Raw genomic sequence first — 21,582 nt, forward strand, 5'->3', positions numbered from 1 at the left:
CACAGGAAATTTCTCACCTCAAACATCGACCATCACACTTGTTTGGGTTGATTTGTGTGAAATTCTCTGTGTTTAATCCAGCAAGGCTTGCCAGAGATTTTTGTATGAGCCAGTTTCCATGTACTTACACAATCAGTTAGCTTAGGTTCTTTCCTCTAGTGTTTTGCAATCACATATAGTGTTTTATAACATGACTGGCAGTATGGTGAAGCTACCCACAGAAATTATGAACCTTGATTGTTGCAAAATGGAACTATTACAGTTTGTATATAGGCACAGTGTTAAAATATGATTTGAAACATGGGTAGGCATATGGTGCATGTTATTATTAGGTGAAAAATCAGGATACTCCTACAACCTACTGTGCTGTAGAGGCAGGTGGAAAGACTAGATCTTAGAGATGTCTCACTTTCCCAATCTGTGATCCAACGACATGCTATTAACTGACGAAACATCTAGCTTTAGGTCATGCTTGATGGCATGATGCCGATCAGTGTTTACTGTCAGTGATGCACTCAAGACATTTCTCACTTACGTAACTTGGTGTCATTCATGTGAGCTGATGTGACACACTTTGGGCAGTCATCCCCAGGCATAAGATAAACAAACAGGCAAAAGAAATTATACCAAGTCAAAATCAATGATGTTACAAACAACACACCGCCATTGTGAAAAAAGAAAGTGAATTTTAATAACCAGTGTATTACCAAGATCACTGTACATGTTGCCCATGTTGTCATTTTGTAATATCAGGGATTTCGAATTGGTATTGTTTCTTTTGCCTGTTAGTTTGTTAAAAAGTACTATTTTAAAACAGGTTGACTCACTGGTTTACAATACCCAAGAGAGAAGACCTGATGAGCACCCTATGTAAATTATAACATGTGAGTCATTAAGTAATAGCTGAAGGATGTACATTCAACCATGTGTCTACTAGCCATAAAGGAAGGAGACAGGAATTTGATATAAAATATTTTATTGCTATGAATAGGATCAACTACAGATTGATTACTGCAAGAACAATGTACAGTGATAAATGATTACGCCAACCAATTGCATAGCATACAGAAAACAGGATGCTCAGGTTAAAGGATACAATAGGCACTATCAGCAAGGCACCAGACACAATGTGGGAAGCAGGCTTTGTCAACACACTGTCACAGGTTTTCAAGTCCTGGCCTAAGAATAAATAATTCTTATACATTGTCATCATAAACTGACACCATAATACAATAACACACTTTAATGTTGCAGATTCACATAGTATTGGCATATGTACAGTCAGTGCCCCAAACTTTGGGGTCTTATTGTCAGAACAACATGGTTGGCATGTTCACTGGATTTTAGTGTAGTAATTTGGCCTATTTTTAGCTATCTACATCATAGAAACTCCACTAGAATCTGACTTTGGATTTTGGTAAAAGTTGAAGACTGTATTTAAACATTCAACCTTTTCCTCTGTGTGAACCATTGGATCAGTTTGGTCAAAGTATTAGATTTAAGGAAAGGATAGACCCAAGCAAGACACTGAAGAAAATGGAGCAGGATATGAAGGCTGTTTTCCTTGACAATTTAGTTCTCTGTCAGCAAAATACATAAATCCCTTTATGTTTAAATGTTTCAGTCGTGTCTCTGTAGGAAGGGGAAATAGCACTTAGAGATGCAAGAAAAGTGACATTCTCGTTCATGTATGTACAGATTTGGCTTGCTTGCTCTTATGTTTTTCCACAGAGAGGGATAAGGTTTCAATGCTTTGTTGTTTCTCCAAGATGTATTTCATTGGGAAACAAATCAACAAGTGTTTGGGATTCCTTGGCAAGCATCATTGCCTCTGTCACCACGACATGTCACCATGACCCAGGTCCATGGTCTGCAGCAGTAGCATCAGCCTACCACACTTGTCACTTTCCACTGAAATCTATCACTCAGCATTACTTGGCTTCAATACAGCTGGGGGACATTACAGTAATGGGTTCTCAAGGAAAACAGAATGCTGATTTCCCCCTTGATCACACTGACAGACCTAATTTAGGCTTAGAGTGAGTGAGTTTGGTTTTACATTGCTTTTCGCAAGATTCCAACAATATCATGGCAGGGAACCAGAAACAGGCGTCACACATCGTGCCCTGTTGGGAATCGAACCCATGTCATCAGCGTGATGAGCAAATGGCTTAACCACTTAGTTACCCCACTGCCCTTTAGGCTTAGAGTGTTGAGGGCATGGAAGCTTAATTTCGTTTGCTGTGAAATTTGTGTAAAGGTATATTTTGTTTTTTAAAATGTAGATGTATACAAACATTATAGTATATTGGTAGTGCTATATATGTAACTCCCATGTGTGTGATTTCAATATTTATAAGGGACACTTGGAAACATGTTGAAGTCACAAACAGTGTAACACATTGTGTTGTATCAGCAATATTGTAACTGATCACTGCATTTAACATTCACAAACAAATACTAGTATGACTACATGTAGATAATATGGGTACATACATTTAGATTATATGAAGACAAATGACAGGATAAAGAAGTTAATATCAGGATGAAACGTCAGTGGCTGAGTCCTGTATGATGTGGTCAAGTGTCACCGGGCAGTCATTCAGCCATTACAAAGATATTGTGATTATACAACATGTGGTGTCATGTTTCCACACATCCATGTGAACATTTGTCTCTCACTACCTGGAGGATTCATTGTAACAGTTTCACAGGAGGCCCAGTCACCAGGTATCCCAAGAAATCAGTGATTGTTGCCTTGTCAGCATGGCTGATGTTCCTTTCCTTTTGTGCATCTAGTCTGAAGATTGGTCAGAATGCACTGGTGATCCCACTGCTTTCATCTTTCCATTGCCCTATTATCGTTGACTTGAGCAGACGTCTTCGGGCAACTTGTCAGAGACTAATCAAGTCTTTCTCACTTATCATACCAAGGGTGATGATGTAATAATAACGATGTGCTGCTAGTTATGCTATATAATAATAGTATCTACACGACTTCAGAACCAATACACTCTACAACTCGGCACTCCCTTCATCCTTGCATTTACAACCTCGCTACAAGCTTCAGGTCTTTCAAACAACAAGATTAAGACTGACCAAGGAGCACAGACTACAACTTTGCACACCCTTCATCGTTGTATTTACATTCTCGCTACAAGCTTCAGGTCCATCAGACAAGCTCAAAACAAACCAAGCTCACCACAAAAGAAACGACTATTCAACATTTCCCAGTGCTTTGACATACCATAGCTTTGACCAAGGATGACTATTTTGTTCCTTGGAAAAGTTGAGTAATATATATTGATGGTTTGGGGGATTGAAGGCATTTACATCTGAATGGTTGAGGGCTCACTTTGAATTGCATTATCACCACAGGTCTAGTGTGGTTATGCTTAGAAGGCTGGAGTCAGTGATCAGGACATTTCCCCCTGGAAAATACAGGCCTTACATATAGGATCTCTAGTGCTTAGGCACCTGAGCCCCATTCCACAAAGCCATCATAGCTCTACACCTTTCTTAAGTCAGTGTTACAGTTTAGGGGTTACAATCATCTTAGTGCGGCAATCTCTTTGCAGAACAGGATTCTAGTTATCTACATTTCAGAGTGTTCTCCACCTTTACCGTTCGAGCTATCATTTGATATCTGAGAGATGTAAGCGGTGGCATTAGTTTTACTTGAGAAATTCGAGTTGGAATTCTGCATGCTCCACGACAGGTTCTTGTCGTGGAGCTTTCCTAAAAAAATAGCCAGGAAGGTAGTACGGAATTTTTTGCTGATTGTTGAATAGAGTAGAAAATTGACACTTGAATTTGTCGTGACAAGAAGGGAGTTTACGTGCTTAAAGCTTTGATACAGAGGGTTCATGAACACATGACTGCGACCATGAACAGCAATGGCCAGTGCAAGGAACAGACCGAAGGAGTGACACACAATGAAGACGAGGACCATCGTGATGACAATGATTGTGATGTGGGTCATGTCAACACTGGAGTGGACCCCAGTACGATGACGCTTCATACGGCGGTGATGGGTCATCAGGAAGTAAATGAGGAAGCTGTTGACGATCACGAGGAGAAACTCAGGGATGATGACTGTCAGGGTGATGTTGCTAATGTGCACATATCTGTCGTAGGACTTGCTCTTGGATAGTTCAGTCAGGAGCAGTGGTCTTCCTTTGTGGTCAGGGTTGGGGACATACTCAAAGAATTTTGTGATGTGGAAGAGCACAGACACAACGAAAATGCCAGCAATGGCTATCTTTGCCCGTGATATTGTACAGGCAAGGTGTGGAAAGGCAATGAATCGAAGTGATATGAAGCGCTCAATCGTCACAGCAACTGTGATCCAGCAGGTGCACGTTAGGAAGATATTGGTCATCACATACCTGAAAAACACACAATAAATATCAGTAATTACAGTGTATTTGGACGTACATTTTAAATATATATGACATCAAGTAAACAGGATCTCAGTAGTGGTCAGTCTGATTGATATGTAGCAAAATGTCATGTAACTAGATCACTTGGTCAATATCACAATCAAATGAGGGTCAATACAGTTCAAAATCGTCGGTGGAATTTTTGTCAGAGATACTCAAGTACCTGCTTTACATTTAGTTACATAAGTACTGACCCATGAAGATCCAGGTTAGAATTGGTGTTCAGCAACCCATTCTTATAACAGACAACTGATGGGATCAAGGGGTAAGACTCCCTGTCTTGACACAAATCATCATATCCCAATTGCATAGATCAGTGCTCATGCAATGGATCACTTATTTGTCTGATCCAGGCTTGATTATTTACAGTTTTTTGCTATATAGCTTAGATATTGCTTCGTGTGGTGTAAACAGACAAAGTATAAACACGTTACTGTTGACTTGAAAAATCCTGTCTTCCAAGAACGGCTTTACTTGCCCCTGAGAACCTTGTATATCAACACCAAGTGAGGATCAGAGGCTAAGAAATTCACTAAGAGGCTATTCTTGTCAATTCTATTTTTAGGGGCAAGCAGTTTCAAACGTGTCCTCCTCAAGATTACAGACCATGAGGACAGAAAAATAATTTATCTTAAAAAAGTGATGTATGGCTTATTAGGCAGTGGAAGTGAAAATATACATCATTACTACCTTCAGTCTTGTAGAGGTTGCTCTATAAATCAGATTTAGAGATACATAATCCAGACATGTTATCATGGTTACTTGGATGCTGACTAAAGATAACTGATGAAGCAAGTCTGGAACTAGTGTAACCTGTTAACACAATAGTTAACTGAAGCTGGCACAGAGCAGTTAAATGATCTCAAGTAGATGCCAGCCCCCTCCTTCATCTCTTCACAAGTGATCTCACAATGTGATTCAGTCTTTCCTCTCCAGAATAAGCCATCAGCTTCTGAATCAAAGGCTCTCAGTTTGGAAACTCCTCCTTGTCTCAGATCACTAATTCATTTCAGCTAGCTTATCATTTATTTATGCATCTGCAAATACTTTATCACACCAAGCCAGTCTTACCATGTCAATACAAGCCTTATGCTAAACAGAAAAACAAGGCCCATTAGTAAATATTCTCTGTGTTGTAATACTGTAAGCAAAGTTATAATTATAAACCCAACCATTCATACTTCATAAAGGGATGTCTTGGAAATGACAACACCCTCCACTTGGAGTTTCAACAAGAGGTAATTAAAGAAAGAGTAAGTGGTCTTTGGTGTAAGACAGCTCAAGTTGCAATGCACTGAGAACATGCAAGTGTTCTCAGTCCAAACATTGAGATAGGCTTCCATTCTTCAAATAAACAATAAGTCTTGGTGTTTGCTATGTGACACGATTATGTTGTATGTCAACCACTTACACATGGTACGTATCACACGCAGGCTGGCATTGATATACACCAGTAGCATTCAGGTAGCTTGCACACATACTTGTCAACTACTCTTTCACTCATGTTCTTTATATGGAAAGAGTTTCAAGGTTTCAGTTGTTTTTCCTTTCCAAAAACATAACACACTCAGGTGAAAATGTTGCAATGTCAAATTTTCATTTAATCTATGACCCATCGCAGGATACAGACATTGTAATGAATTTGGTGAGATTAGCTCTTGCTGTTTCCATTATGTTATGTTCTAATTCCAACTTAAAATGAAAAAAATACTACATTCAAATTGCCTAGTTGTCATATGGTATGATAAAGAACACATTGTCCTGAAGTGATTTGTTAAGGTAACAAGAAAGTCTTTTTGAAAAATATTTTAGATTTGCAGTGAACTCCCATGATTTAATACCCAATATTGGCCTCCTGTTTGTTGTGTTTTTGATTTTTGAAGTGAATATTGTATCAGTATATGAGGTCCATATTTCCCACGATCCTTCACACTTCCTGTCACAGAACAAAACATCCTGTCTGTTAGCCTCCACGTCTGAACTCCAGGATGTTAACCCAATTGTAAAGAAATCTCTTCAAGACAAGAGAAATTGTTTCCCCTTCAGAAACAGCTCCTGATCATGTTAAACTGACACAGCAACCTTTTAACATATAAGGACTCCACTTGGGGAATAAACACTAACACTGATGCCTTGTCCATTTTTACTATCTGATGAACTTGTATTTTCTCATGTGGTTTGTTGTTCAATTTTGTTTGAGTGTTAGATGAACTCTTTCCAAGGATGATCCATGTTTTAAGTCAATATGTATGAACTGATTGGGTACAATTAATGTTCCAGCCTGGCCTGGTTTGTTGTAGTCCTATATTACTGTATTATGATAGACGAGGGATGGTGGCTCCATCCGTAACTGTACCACTTCATCACTGATGCCATCATACTTCTGTTGGCTTGTACTATGCGTGGGATATACAAAGGAGGAGACAGTTAGTGGAAGTTTGCAATGATTAAGAAGGATATACCTTAACCTGGAACACTCAATAACCCAAATAGTGATAACACCTGAAGGTGTCAAAACTGGTATAAAAAACTGATGCCCATCACATGACATGAGTACTCCTTCTCTACAACACTGGCAGTCTGTAAACTCTCATACCTTGACCAGATGGTTAAAGTCAGCACTAAGATCACTTCTTGGAACAGTATCCCAGTATTTTTGTAATTCACAAGCTCCCAACAACAATTCATGGAAGACATTAAGGCCCATATTTAGTTAGCATTTTGTAATGAAGTACCTTGGAAAAAAGTAGTAATCTTATTTGAAGTCACTGCGCAGTTTGGAAAGAAACCAATCTTTATATCAAATGTTAGAACAGTTTACTTTTTGTGAAATACTGTGAGAGTTATTTTTGTCAGTGTGCTCTTGTAAAAGACCAGTAGACCCAATAGTCTGTACTAAATAAGCCTCAATTACAACTAACTGCATTAGTGATGATGTTTTTAGAACAATCTTTATATGTAGATGAAACTCTCTTTTGAATCTTGTTATGCTTTCTTGGTAAGAAATAAGAAGGGCATTTGCAATGCATTGAATTCCTTATCACGGAGGGGCAGGCTCAAAGTGATTGTTACTACCTCAGATTACCCAAGATGCCTGTGAGGCACTACGAAGTTAACAGCCATCTCAACAGGTACCCATTTTGAAACAAACTCACTTGTATAAGGTGAGACCACATATATCACATATGCTTCCATTTCACGGTGTGGCAGAAGTTCAGTCAAGCTGCCAAACACAGTCACTCATCCAAAGACTTTGTTTGCCCAGTGTTGCTTAATTTCAACTGATTTGTGACTTGAGCTCCTTGTACAAGACCACACATCACCATCGATGTCATGTTATCAAATTCACAACTATGCAACATAACTGGATTTCTTGATTATTTGACTATTCAAACATGGAAGTCAATGCGTGAGTTGCAGTTAATCATTTAAACAGTATGTTGATGTTGGAGGAAAGATTGAAATGAATACAAGCCATTTACCACAGTGGTAAAACCCACAAACACAGATATGGTGCTTACAAACCTAGAACGTAATCAGGGCAAAGCGTAATTAGAAACTACAGTCATAGGTTTCTGATGCATCCAAGGGACACAACTATTCTCCTTGGATTATGTTGACCTAGCCAACTGGACCACGTGTGAAATATGCCAAGCCTATTGGTTATAAGGTGCTTTGACTCAGACAGGTTATACACTGAAACAGGCTTGGTGTTGAAGAGTCCAAGATTTTCTGTTGCTACTGTTTACCACATCTGAGTTTAGAACCTCAAGAACACTACTTTCCCACTGGTGAATCAAGGTTTTTGCAAACATATTGTCTTCTTTATTAGCTCTACACAAAGTGTGAAAGTGCTTATTGTTAAGAATGAATTATACAACTAACAACAGTGTGTGATTTTGGTAACTTTGGTGAATGAAATAGGTGATGAATGGATCAAATAATATCTAATACAAGTTATTTATATAGCTCATATGTCCAACTAGTGTTTGCTCAAAGAGCAGTGGTTCTATTTTTTGCCCTCAGTCACTGGATGTCAATCTCAACGACACATCATATTAATCTCAACTCCCTTGGGAGTACACAGATGTGTGGATACCTTTGATGCATGGCTTAAAGTGTCTGGGAGCAGTTTCCTGTGGACCATGGTATATGTTTTTTCAAGCACAAAAACCAATAAGGAAAAAGTGGGAGAGATATTATTGATACCCTTGAATGCAGACTACAGACTTGCAAGAACGTGATGAACTTTTCGAAGAAACTGAAACATCTAAAGTAATGCAGGTGTTGTCTGTAAACACGAACTGATAGGTATTATCCCCAACTGTCTCAAGGAACTACACAGAATCCTCTTCTATCAGATTCAAATTATTGCACATTGCTGCTACTATTAATAGCTGCTTCAAAGATAAGGTGGCCTGAATGTAACACCACAAATTATCACAGAATGATATGATTTGTAATATTATTCTGTTTCAAGGATAAGGCCACTCATACATGTCACATATAATACAAATTTTGTCTGGAGTAAAGGCTTCTCACCAGTAGGTTTAGGTAACACTGTGGTTAGATTTAAGGGACTGATAGAGCTACTGCACACCATCTCAATTCATTGCCATAAAGAGTTTAAGATAATGGTAGTCTCTTTTTTGTTTATCTCTGAAACTGTGTAGATTTGATGAAAAGCAATCTATATTGGTCTTCAAGTGTATCCCAGGTCCGATAATGATTCAGAGTGGTGATTCCAGGACTGTTAGTTTCTCAGCAGAACATAGTAGTCCTGGAATCTGAAGGACCAACCAGGGTGCTGCTATACAAAGCAACCATAGAGCTACGCAGTTATAGGTCTTATGTTATGATAAGGGAGTTACGATCATCATAGCACTAAGATCACTTTAGACAATGGCCCCCCCCCCAGATGGAATGTATTCATACTCATTCAACTACAAGTCTGCCTGGCCACTCATTGGCTCAGGACTGATGATGTCAATCACCGAACTGTTGGTTCCAGATTGTTTACAGACATCTGTCCTGAATTATTGCTGAGTGCGGCATAAGCAACAAACAAGGAAAAACCTTAAAAGGTCGCTTTTTGTGGTCTGACAGTTATATATTTATTTTTTCACTATATTCTTGTTCATTACACCAGCTTAAGTGAGTATCTATATTAGATACTGCTATAGAACTTTCTGTTTCTTAGCAGCATAAGCCACACTGTAATCTCAGTCAGTGTGTCAAATTTGTCACCTTGGCATTGGTTAGCATTGCTTTATGGATTCAGGTAGAAGGTAGATAAAAACATACTGATAAGAACATGTATGAGTAGTTACTCCCCTTCATGATCTACACACGCACTAGATATTATGTTAGGTTTTATTGCAAATGCTGTTGAAACTGTGATAATTTTATGGTCCCAAGCACTTCAAGTATGTCAGATTTTGCTGTAAGTCATCTTTCAAATGTAGGCACTTGCCCTTTGCCAAGAGTGCAGATTCTTGAGTAAATATGTATAATTTGTTCAAAGTGGATGGCCATGTCAGTTATGTTAGACTAGACTGCATGCTGACATTCCCTGTGACACATCAACTCAGGATTGTTTCTCCTTTATACTTTTATCTTTTATTAACTCATCTAAGTTGAAGGTCAGCCATAATGTTCTTGCAGGTTCTTGGTTTGTCCTATATGGGTCTCATTATTCAGTACTGTGGCCTCTGTGTAAGAGTCATATGCAGCTGATATTTTGTACCGGACCAGTGGAGATCAGGGTCTTCAGTAACCCATGCATGTTGTAAGAGGTGACTGACTATAGGAATCTGGTGGTCAGTGTGGCTGATTTGGTTGACATATGTATGTCATCATATCCCAATTGAAATAGATCAGTGCTCATGCTGTTAATCTCTGCATTGTCTGGTCCAAGCTCGATTATTTACAGATTGCCGCCATAATGCTGTAATATTGCCAAGTGTGTCGTAAAAGTAAACTCCAACAGTATTTTGCTCCGAAGTGCTGTTTTTCCATCTTTTTATTCTGAATGTTTGCTGTTGAGAAGCATCAGCTTGGTCACTATTGAAATACCATTAGTGATAAATATATAATGAAATAAACTGACTTCATGGTTGGAGAAAGACTATTTCAGTAACACTTTGAACCATACAGCTAGGAGCTGATGTTGACTGTCAGTCATTGTAAGGTGAGACATGTCACTTTAGAGGAGGTGGTTTCCACTGACTGAGGAGCGGCTTCCATGTGCCCCAAACTGCAGGAAACGAAACACTACCCAGTAATTATGTTCAGGCTATTATAGACTGGTCAGTTATAAATAGTTCTTTATCTTGGACAACATACTTGGGGACTGTTAATTGGATTATCAATCAATGACAATTTGATACCTTAAAACTTGTAGAAACTGTTTCAGAGTTTCCAGAAACTGTTTTACTCAAATGGAAGTATAACTGATATTTCTTATTCTTCAAGTTTGAATAAAAATCTGATTCAGGGTATGCCTTTTGCTCCAGATTCTAGCTTTGAGTTTGATACATGTGCATACATTCTCTATGATGTTTTTTGCTTCAGACAAATATTTCTTAATGGTCAATGTTTGAAAGAAAACATTTGTTATGTCTTTTTAATAAATAGCCTTCATGTAATATTATGGAATGGGTAGGTTTGATTATTCCAAATTTAAATCCTCTTAATTCCATATTTGATGGACTTAGCACCCCAGGCACTTAGATAATAAAAATCTGAGAGGGCTCTTATTAGGATACCTTACAGAAGGAGGTTGGGGGGCTGGTTAGAAGGTAGTTCAAAATCCAACAAAACACACAATCAACAGGTATCACCATGCATCCCATACGACATACTTCTGGGTTCACGCTTAGCTTAGTGACATGTAATGAGTTACTTTGGAAGATGCAGTGACAAGAGCTTTCATGAACTGGGGAAGTGTAGGTGCTCTTATTGCTCATCTGAGGGATGGTCTGATGCATATTAGAGAAAAGGCTCTAAATACGTCAGATATGGTAGGGGCAATGTGACACCCATTCATGGTGTTCTCAGCAGTACTATGGCTGGGCTGTTTGTGAGTGATAATAGATGAACCTGTATTTATTGCTTCCTAAGTTTAAAATATATATATTGCTACAAGCACCCATTCACATGACCACTACCTAGAAAGAAGAATCTTTCATTGTAGGCAAATCAAATTTCAAATTAGGAAACCTAATATTGATAGTTGGTTAATGTTAAAGCATGATTTCAGTTGCTTCACAGTTCAGGACAAAACATGCATGACTCACTCATTTTATCATCTCTAAGCATACATCCCCGAACATACATGTGACAGATTGAATACTCTGTCTACATGACCAGCTGCAGGTAGACATCTACATCCTGAAATGTTCTTACAGCAAATCCTCCAATCCAAACAATGTATTTTATATAAAGGCGTCCTTGATGGGTGTATTATCTCCTGGCACCTGTAAAGGGTTTCTACTCAAACCATCATGAGGGAAAACATTGGGTCAACTCCAAATCCTGACATAAAGAGATATCTATGTTAGCAGAACTAACAAGTGGTTCTGTCTCAACTTTGATGGCAGCAGACCCACACAAAAGTGGTGATTCATGAAGCATCTACATCAGCAATACTGTACTAGCTGTGTTGTCTCAAGTCCGACAGCCTCCCTGCCAACCAGGATGGTGCATATCTGTAGATTTAGTACAGACAAATATTCTGCCTTCAGATTTAACATTAACCAGAAAGGTGTCTCTAGTGCAAAGGTATTAAAATATAACAGATAATGTGTCTGTACCATCAGATATTCCTGAAATCCAGAGAGATGCATAAGCCACAGGTTGTAGTGTGGATCAAATGACTGCTGTGGTTTATGGATGCAGTTCTGTTTTGCTCAGTACCACCTTCAGTGAAGGCTTAATCGTAATGTAATTACTATGAAATTTAGATAAAGTATTTGAAGACCTATTAAGCATATCCTATTTAATCGCATTTGCCTAATTCTTATCATGCTTATAGCATGTAAAATCAAATATGAGCTTCGAGCATGTTTCTGTCTTTAGAATCTTACATGAACTTACATCTTACATGATAGTAATATTGATATCTTTTGCTCTTGTGAATAAATTGTCACTTATCATTGTTACTCAAATTCTTCACTTAAACTGACCTTCACTTGTAATGTATGTCTTCATTCAATTCAGAAAAATATCACATTTTTTGGATCAATCTTGATTTGTGTTTACACTGCATGTATTAGAACCATAGTGAAGTCATATGAACCCACTACACATCTAATACCAAATGCTGCTCATTGTTTCTCTCTGCTGATACTGTTTAGTTTCTGCCTAACAGCCTGTAATTGGTATGAAGGGTAAATTCTTGGTTTGTTAGACATCTGGTTCAACAGCTCAAGTACGTCTACATCATGGCATTTTCCTTGTGCTCCATTTGTATTCTATCTTTCCATGTCCTCCATTGTACTCTATCATATATCTTCCTTTTTTTCTTTTTTTGTTCTGAAACCACTGATAAACTTGTTGAAGTTTTCCACACACACAGAGTATGTCTTGCTCTGAATTTAAAGATGTCACTTTGTATTTTGACTGGAATGTCATAGTTCAGATATATTTATTCATTTTGTCCTATTAGTTACTATGCACAATGTATTATACCTAACTCAGATTTGTTGCTTTTGCACACAAGCAAATGTGACGTATTCATGACTAATCTCTTAACTTTGGAAACCTTAGGTAGCAGCTGAGTTCATGTGTTTGCCCTCCTCACCTTTGTTGGTTTGGTTTCCAACATGTGTACATTGTCTGCAGAACATTGTTTTAGGCCAATCCCATTCATACCTGATAACATAGGGGTGGGGATAGGTGACCCATGAACCCTGAAACCCACATTGTAGCGAGGGATGACTGTATTTTCATGATATCTACCCAGTGAACTAGTACTCAGAGTTCAGTTGGAAGTAGCAGTCATGAAATCTCCTTTTTCCAAAGTGAAGCACTGTGGGAATTGTATGATTTTTCAGTTTTGTATGCACTTTAGGAGCCAGACAACTTTAATTTGCATTTTGAAAGAGAGCAAGACAGAACCTCATTATATAAGCTGGAAAAAAGACCCTCCCTCATCAGTAGATATCAGCCAGATTTCAAGTGCAGCACTATCACGGTAGGTCCAGTCCCTTGCGTCTTCACCATCCAATGTTTATTTACCTGCACCTGCTCACAGATACATTGCTACCTCAGTCTGTTAATGAATGTGGTGTAATAACGCTCAGTAGGGGCTTTTGTACGGGTGATGCAGAGGAAATAAATATTTTGATAGAATTTTGATAAAATGGTATTTTCTGATGGTAGGGAGTGTAAACGTGATGATGATGTGGGAAGATGCTCTGGTAAATCACTGTGGTTGTATGCTGTGCTTGTGCAATAGGTTCAAGTGTTTGCCAAAGGATGGACATGAAGGGAGAATGGCTCCGTATTTCAGTATTTCACATCCCATCTCATGCCATCAGACACCATTACTGATGTGTCTTGCTAGGTTATTGTGATACAGAGCACATAGTAGACTTGCACTAGGTCAAAATTAAAGGTTTAAATAATGATTTCTAAAAAATAAGAAACTGTGGCCCTTATTGTCCACTTATCTAGACTTGCTTCTTTAAAGGATAGAATTCCATACATCCATGGACTCAGTATTGAGTGCAACTTTGAAGCAAGGCTAGGCACTTTGAGGCTTCAATCTTCAACAGGCCTCATGTTAGAACATGTTTATACTTCACAGAAACTGAATCATGTTCCGGGATGACCCTGTCTGTGGCCAGACAAATTTTCAGTGGTGTATTAAACCACTGGCTTCTAGGGATGCGCAATGATTGATGATATGTTAACTAATACTCATCGGATGACAAACCGAGTGGCTATAATCAATGTTTGCTAGATCCGTTATCTGATGTCAAATGGTTCATTTACATGCTCATCCTTTCATACAGATCTATATTTAATCAGAAGATGCACCTACTGGGATTTGAAATTTGAGGTCATGTCATGTAGAATCAATATCAATGTTAACTTGGAAGGGAGCGCTGGAGCAAATTAGTTAATATTTTTAGACCACTCACAATTTGCAGCACAACTTGGCAGTTTCATTCCAAATAGGATCTAGTATTTCAAATGATGATAAGCGTGGGTAATTTGCCATATTATAATTTGTGATTGATTTATTGGATCAAAGTGACTATAAGCAGTGAGTGATGATGAAACCCCATCTCAATGGGAGCCCAAGTGGCTGCACCAAGTCATTTCGCAACAGCATGTGTATGGTGTCTTTGACAAGTTTCTAAACATTTCCTCAATGCCAAAAGCACTCCCCACAACACTTCTTTAGCAGATGTCTTGGGGTTGTGATGTCTAGCATGTGGGTCAGTTAACAATAGCTGCAGACAGTGCTCATTCACACCTCACCAGTCCAACCTACAAACCAAGTTTTCTCATTACATTCCTGTCTCTGACAGTGATAGAGGCCAACCACCCAGCTTAGTGTTTGTTGTTTTGTGCCACCTACAAACTGATTAGGTGGTGATGTCAGTTGTGAAAGGGCTAGATGTTGAGTTGTTAGTCAGTTGTGCTGTTGCAGCCAGCTAATGTAGAATCAAGAATAGGAATCCTATTTGCTTGACACTTATACAATTACTCTACAAGATTCAACCAGCCGATAGGCAGCTTAAAATACACCCAACCTGACCTCTTCAATCCCCTACTCCACTAAACTGTGGTTCACTATTCTTTGTGGTGTTGAAAAATGTTTTGTGACTTATGTCACTTTCTAGCTGTGTTAGTAGGATTTAAGCCACTTTCCAGTGCTGTAAGTAGAACTTATGCCACTTTCCAGTGCTGTAAGTAGGACTTATACCACTTTCCAGTGCTGTAAGTAGGACTTATGCCAATTTCATGCACTGTAAGTAGGACATGCCACTTATCTGTACTGTATGTATTCCAGATTCTAGTCCCATATACAATGTTGAAGGAATAGCATGTACTTCTGTGTGGATACTGGGAGGTAAAAATCTGTGTTTACAAGAGAGAGGATATATATCATGCATCATTGAGATGACTGGTTTACCAGGACATACGTAATATGTGGGTGAGGATCCTTTTCCTCATACAGATAAGGACTGGTGTTATCAAGGGGCTCCTTATGTCAAGGAAAACCTTTGTATTGTATGTGTAGACCACCTACACATCAACCACTTAAGACGACTGAGCTGAATCCTGCACATCAATAGTATGACCATTCTTAATCCACATCTGGCAAATCCTTGTAAGGCTTACAAAGAAGAGAGGTCATGCAGGGATCACTCTGGGCAGGGATTAAGGGATTTTTACCCATTGAAAATATTTTTTTCCCTTATTTTTCAAATAGCCATCGCTGTTGCTCATAACAACCTGACCTTAAATCAGGTTTTAGGCTCTGTAGTTTGATTGACATCATACCATTTCTCAAAATATTGATCACTGCACTATCTGATCTAGGCTTGATTATTTACAGACTTTCATCATTTATCTGGAATATTGCTGAGTAGCCCTCATTGCCATCAACTACTACTACAGCCCTGCGGCAAACTGTTTCTATGTGATGCATGCCCTAGCCTTGCTTTTGCCATACAGCCACCTTTGCTGCTCAACTCATGAAAACATCCTACAATGCCCCAAACACAGTTCCCAATATGTTAACTTCTTCTGAGTCTACAGTAAACCTGTAAAATGCTCCAACAATATTTTGAATATTTTTTGTCTCAAAGACGTCATGACATTGCAATCACTGTCTAAGCCTCAGTCCCGATATACCCTGTGTATATTTTCTCACACAGACCAGCTACGTTCCCTACAGTATATTACATTCAAGTATCCTTCACATTTCAAAATCCAAACCATCCATTGTTTTTTATTATTGGCCTCCCTCAAATGCAAGGCCATGTTCTTTGCATTATAATCTCCAAATTACCCTGTGCACTCAAAACTCAAATGCTCTCTCATATCCTTTACATTGACATTCAATATGTCTTTACAAAGCCATCAGAACCCAAATATACCTATACCATTTCTTTTTCCTGAAACCTGCCTCATTCCCAATTACAACCAATTCTGAATAACAACGTTGCACACTACAATTTTGTAGGCCCATTATTGAGCCATTATTGAGACCATCACTGAACATTCTCTCATTATTGATGACTGCAGTGGGTGACTCATGTAATATGTAATCATGGAATGTATTAAGCATGTTCAGTGCAGTACGATGACCATGGACTCCAACACTACCCAGTTCTCATTTAGAAGTGTATGAGTCACTTGCAACATGCAATCAGGATAGGCTCCAATCTACTTCCTGTTGATGTACACCAAGAATGAGTAGATGTGGCATTGTCACTTTTAATAATATTCAACATTAATATGCAAATGTATCACAAAGTGATGAAAATGTACCACTTTGGTCAAATGTCAAACCTAGAAACTGTCAGTTTGGGTCTGGGAAGCCATGGCCATAGGTTTCAGGAATGTGATGCAGCCAGCTGAACCTAGAGGTTACACATGTTTGTCGATGTACAAATTTACTGGTTGAACACACTGCTGATATATCAAACTGGGAAAACTATAGTTCCCACTGTGTTGAGATTAATTTCCAAGACGGTTATTCTCGAAACATTCATATCCCTAATAATTCTTATCTTTGATTATAGCTACTGGGTTTAAAAAGATCATACTAATACAAACATTACGAGAATAGCTAGCCTGAAACAAACTCATGACATAATAATGAAAACAAAGTTACAAGCTGTTAAAAGTCACATTTACAGGAAACTGCAGTTTTTAACCCCCCCTCCCACCCCCCCTGCCAAACCCCAATTTTTCTTAAACTTAAAATTCACTTGGGCAAGATTTAAAAATTTATCTTTAAGAAGGAGAAAAGGTATAGTGTGGCTTAATGATGAGACAAACAGTGGCCTCTGTTAATAGTAGCTCAATTCTGTGAACTGTTGTCCCATCGCTATTGCCTTCTTTTCCATAAACATATCTGTATCCTTGGGTATATCGGTTCTCTATATCACCCCTAAAAGCTGTTAAATTGGTATCGGTTCATGTTCAAATGCCCTTATCTTCTTCAACATTGCCTAATATCTCTAAGGCCAAACAATCAAGACACAAACAACTGATCCAAAGTGTTTAACTGCTGACAGGGAAAGTGTAATCACAGGATATCCTCTGCACGTGATGGGAATTTACGTCATATGAGACAACCTGTGATAATATCAGAGAGTTCTTATCTTACCACAGAGTATTGAATTATTTCAAATGATTTTCATATCTTATTTTCCATGTGTAATCATTTCATATCTTTTTAGGATCTTGATGATGACATCTGTTCACACTGCTAATAAGAAAAACAGGATTTGGGTGTAGTAATGCTGAAAAGAAATGCTAATTGTAGTTCTTTGTTCTGTAAACTGAAACTTAATGTCTTATAACCCTCAACGGAATGTGTCTCCATACAGAAATAATGGCTATATGTTCTGTATCTTGTTCCCCATGTACATCAGTGGCATATTTATCACTTTTGTCAGGCTTCATTTTTCATCAGTTTCTTGAAACTTGTGAATGGCTTGACTGCTGTTAAATAGTTTTTATCCATTACAAACCTATTAAATGCATTCTTTTCGCTATAAAAATAATTCTTCTTGTTTCTTTTGTCATCAGATATTTCATCATTTTTGGACTGTTTATCTGATTAGCATATTTTGGTTGCATTTTTTATGGGTGTCACAACTGATCTAACAAGAAAAGCCAAAGGAACCAGTGTACTTCTTTTTTACCATCAGGACCATTTCTTGATGTAGTGCCTTTTATGAAAATGTCATGTTTTAAATGTTATTTTATTTATTTCAATTCGTTTAATCTGACTGACCATTTCAAGCACTAATATTTTGAGGTGATAGCTTCATGTCCATCTTTAGTGCAGTGTGCACCTATTTAACCTGTTTAGCTTCAGAAAATAACTTTTTTCCTTAAATATTATGAGACTTTCAGAGGTTTGCATGTGTTACATTGGAATATCTAAATTCACATCATTCATTATTCATTTCTTTGTCCATTCACATGATTATTTAGTCAGTGAGATATGATCCTAGTAAAAAAGAAAAAAAGATGTGTTCTTTGGACCAGTGTGCAACTGGAATATAACAACTTCAAGTTTAAACATTTATACTAATTTCTTTTTTAATTAAATATATGACATGAAACAATAACTACTTATGTCTTGATTCAAATAGCCTGTAGAAACATTGTCACAGAACAGATTTACCAGCATTTGGTCAAACTCTAATGAAAGAAAAGATAAGATTCTTACCTCAGGATGGTGTAATGCCTATGGAAGGTGATGAAGGATGAAACCTTACTCCAGTCTGGGTGAAAGGAGAGAAAATGGGGAATCTGAATTGCTAGAACGAGCAAGTCAGATATTGCCAGAGCAATCAGGAAACAGTTGGTTGGAGAGGCCATCTCTTTCTTGGTTAGAACCACCAAACTTAGGACATTTCCCAAAACTCCAAAACAGACAATCAGTGGAATAAGCACCTGGTCACAAACATATTGTACTGTTTGTACATACTCTGGCGTCATCATTGGTGGCCGCATAGGTGCCATTGTTGTGGAAGTAAAATTGTCCCCTCCACTCATCATGTATGGTGTCAAAGTGGACATCGTCTCAACAGACCACGCTTCTTGGGCAGATAGGTTTGCCATTCCCTCTTAACAGCTGATCATGAACCTCAGCTTCTGGGTAGGCTTGCTGGAGCAATCCCAGGCAGGTTCTTGGACATCAACCAGATCTTTTTTGCTTCGTGATTCACACAGTTCCTTAGGTAGAACAATAATCTCACAGTGCAAAGTCTCAGACAGAAAGACCCACTGGGAATGAACTTCCTAGAAAATTTTGAAGTGATGTCCACTTTTTTTTGTCTTCAGACACTAAAAGTGTTGACTGAAGATAGGTGAAACAGTCAGGAAAATTTGGTTGACAGCAACAACAAACTGAGTCCCATCTATGAACACTGAAAGCAGTTTGCTGAATATTTATGTTTACCTTGGCCCCAGCACTTCTACACTTTCTGAGACAATTGCCTCCCTGTGAGTCAAAAATATACAGAAGAGAGATTGACAGGAAGGGGGTGGAGCGTGAAGCTTCAGGTTACGGCCAATTATAAGGTTAAACTATCCAGCTCCTTATTGTTGCCTGCCATTAACTCACTGCCCTGTGTGGTTCAGCACCATCTCCTACATAGCCACAATTGCCTAACCAGTCTCATCAGTCCTTCGGAGTCTGTGCAAGGTTTTCTCAACCTGTCAGAGGCACACTGCGGGCTTGTTTGTGAGGAAGTTAAGCTTGATAACTCTATACTCCAATCATCTGCCTCCTTTGATAAATGTGGCTGTCTCCCTTTCCTTCTTGCAGATTTTACTCAGAAGGATGTTTATTAGGAGTTATCAGAATGTTAGGGTGTATAGGAAGACATATGGGGTTTATTTTGAATATATGCAAGATGTGATTCATGAAATGGTAATAATGAAATGTGATAAAATAAAGAGGAGCTTGATACATAGTCTGAATGTAAGTTTGGGTAATTTATATGGAAGTCCTAGACTTACATATGGACAGATATAACCAACATATTCACACATGGTATACGCAGTATTGCTGCTATTTACATTGCCTATTGGTTGCTATATAATGTCATGATATCTTATTGTAGATACTTAGTAATTGTGTTTCCTTTAAAGCTTAATGTGTGGTAATGTTTAGCAGCGATTTAGTATGTCAGTGGTGATATTTATAGACACAATCATCTGTCACAATACAAACATCGTTCAAGGTATGTTATATCTCACTTTTGCATCCCTCATAAATTTATGGGGTGGCACGGTAGCCTAGTGGTTAAAGCATTCACTCATCACGCCAATGATCCGGGTTTGATTCCCCATGGTTAAAATGCATGAAGACCATTTCTGGTGTCCACTGTGATGTTGATGAAATATTGCTAAAAGGCAGCATACACCTAAACTCACTCACTCACTCACTCACACTAATTTCAAGTTAAGTTGCTTCAGTGGCGTTTTTATATTTAGATGTGTAGTGGAAGATGGTTTAACCTTATGGTTTATCACTTGATGCTTTTTTTGGTGGGTTTGTGAATTTGGTTGTTCATAGTAATATGGAAAATCCTTTTTTTTCAATGATTTTCAGAAATGTCTGCCAATTCTTTGTATTCATCAAGAAAGTGATATTATGCACATAAAAATTCTGATGCCCATTTAGATCAAGGTTGAAATATATAAATGATGTTTTTAATGGTTTTGATGAATATTTTGATGAGACTAGACAGTACCACAACAAACTTGACATTTCTGATTTTGGGCAGGGAACTATGTTTCATCCCATTAATTATCACTGTACTATTCTAAGAAGCAGATCCCCTTTATGACATGGACATTCAGCTTTGATGTTTAGCAGAACATCCTTCTTGAAGTAGCTGTGCCAGGGATGTATTTACTCTAGGTTCTTCTCCTTACATATCACACCACATATCAGAGGTTCAACTGATGATGTACAGCGTCATTCATATTTTATCTGGCTTTGAAATGCTGTTACAATCCATAGACTAACAAACATGTGCAATCACTGTGTACCAAACTCATTACATTCACTTACTAATACACAGCTGAACACATTCACTCAGTGTATGCACAATCGAACACATTCATTTACTGTATACACAAACCAGCACAGTCATTCACTGTACAGCCAACATGGTATACATAACTATGCACATTCACTCATTGTATACACAGCTTAACAACTTGTATGCACAACCCAAGACATTCACACATTGTATACACAATCCAGCACATTCACACACTATAACACATTGTAAACACAAACCAACACTTCCATATACTGTAGCACACTGTATACACAACCCAAAACATTTGCACACTGCATGCACAACCCTGCACACTGTATACACAACCTATCACATTCACACACTACACAACCCAACAC

General features: G+C 38.2%; 2 protein-coding genes across 3 annotated transcripts in view; one reads left to right on the top strand and one right to left on the bottom strand.

Annotated features, from left to right (window-relative positions):
* Positions 1-21,582, top strand: part of LOC137266281 (protein FAM184A-like) — a 98,653-nt gene that overhangs the window by 34,120 nt on the left and 42,951 nt on the right. The window lies entirely within an intron of this gene.
* On the bottom strand, positions 960-19,879 carry LOC137265853 (FMRFamide receptor-like). The gene is made up of 2 exons (XM_067801312.1): positions 18,874-19,879; positions 960-4,388 (listed from the first exon to the last, which is right to left on the bottom strand). The coding sequence occupies exons 1-2, from the start codon at positions 19,266-19,268 to the stop codon at positions 3,596-3,598; spliced, it is 1,188 nt and encodes a 395-aa protein (XP_067657413.1). The 5' UTR covers positions 19,269-19,879; the 3' UTR covers positions 960-3,595.

This window comes from Haliotis asinina, chromosome 15, assembly GCF_037392515.1.
Source record: "Haliotis asinina isolate JCU_RB_2024 chromosome 15, JCU_Hal_asi_v2, whole genome shotgun sequence".
Lineage (NCBI taxonomy): Eukaryota > Metazoa > Mollusca > Gastropoda > Lepetellida > Haliotidae > Haliotis > Haliotis asinina.

What these genes read in the sequence shown, in the direction of transcription:
- LOC137265853 (XM_067801312.1), bottom strand. Translation starts at nt 19,268, where the DNA reads ATGGCAAACCTATCTGCCCAAGAAGCGTGGTCTGTTGAGACGATGTCC. An exon ending in AGGCATTACACCATCCTGAG is followed by an intron (nt 4,389 to 18,873) that starts GTAAGAATCTTA and finishes TGTGTTTTTCAG; the next exon opens with GTATGTGATGACCAATATCT.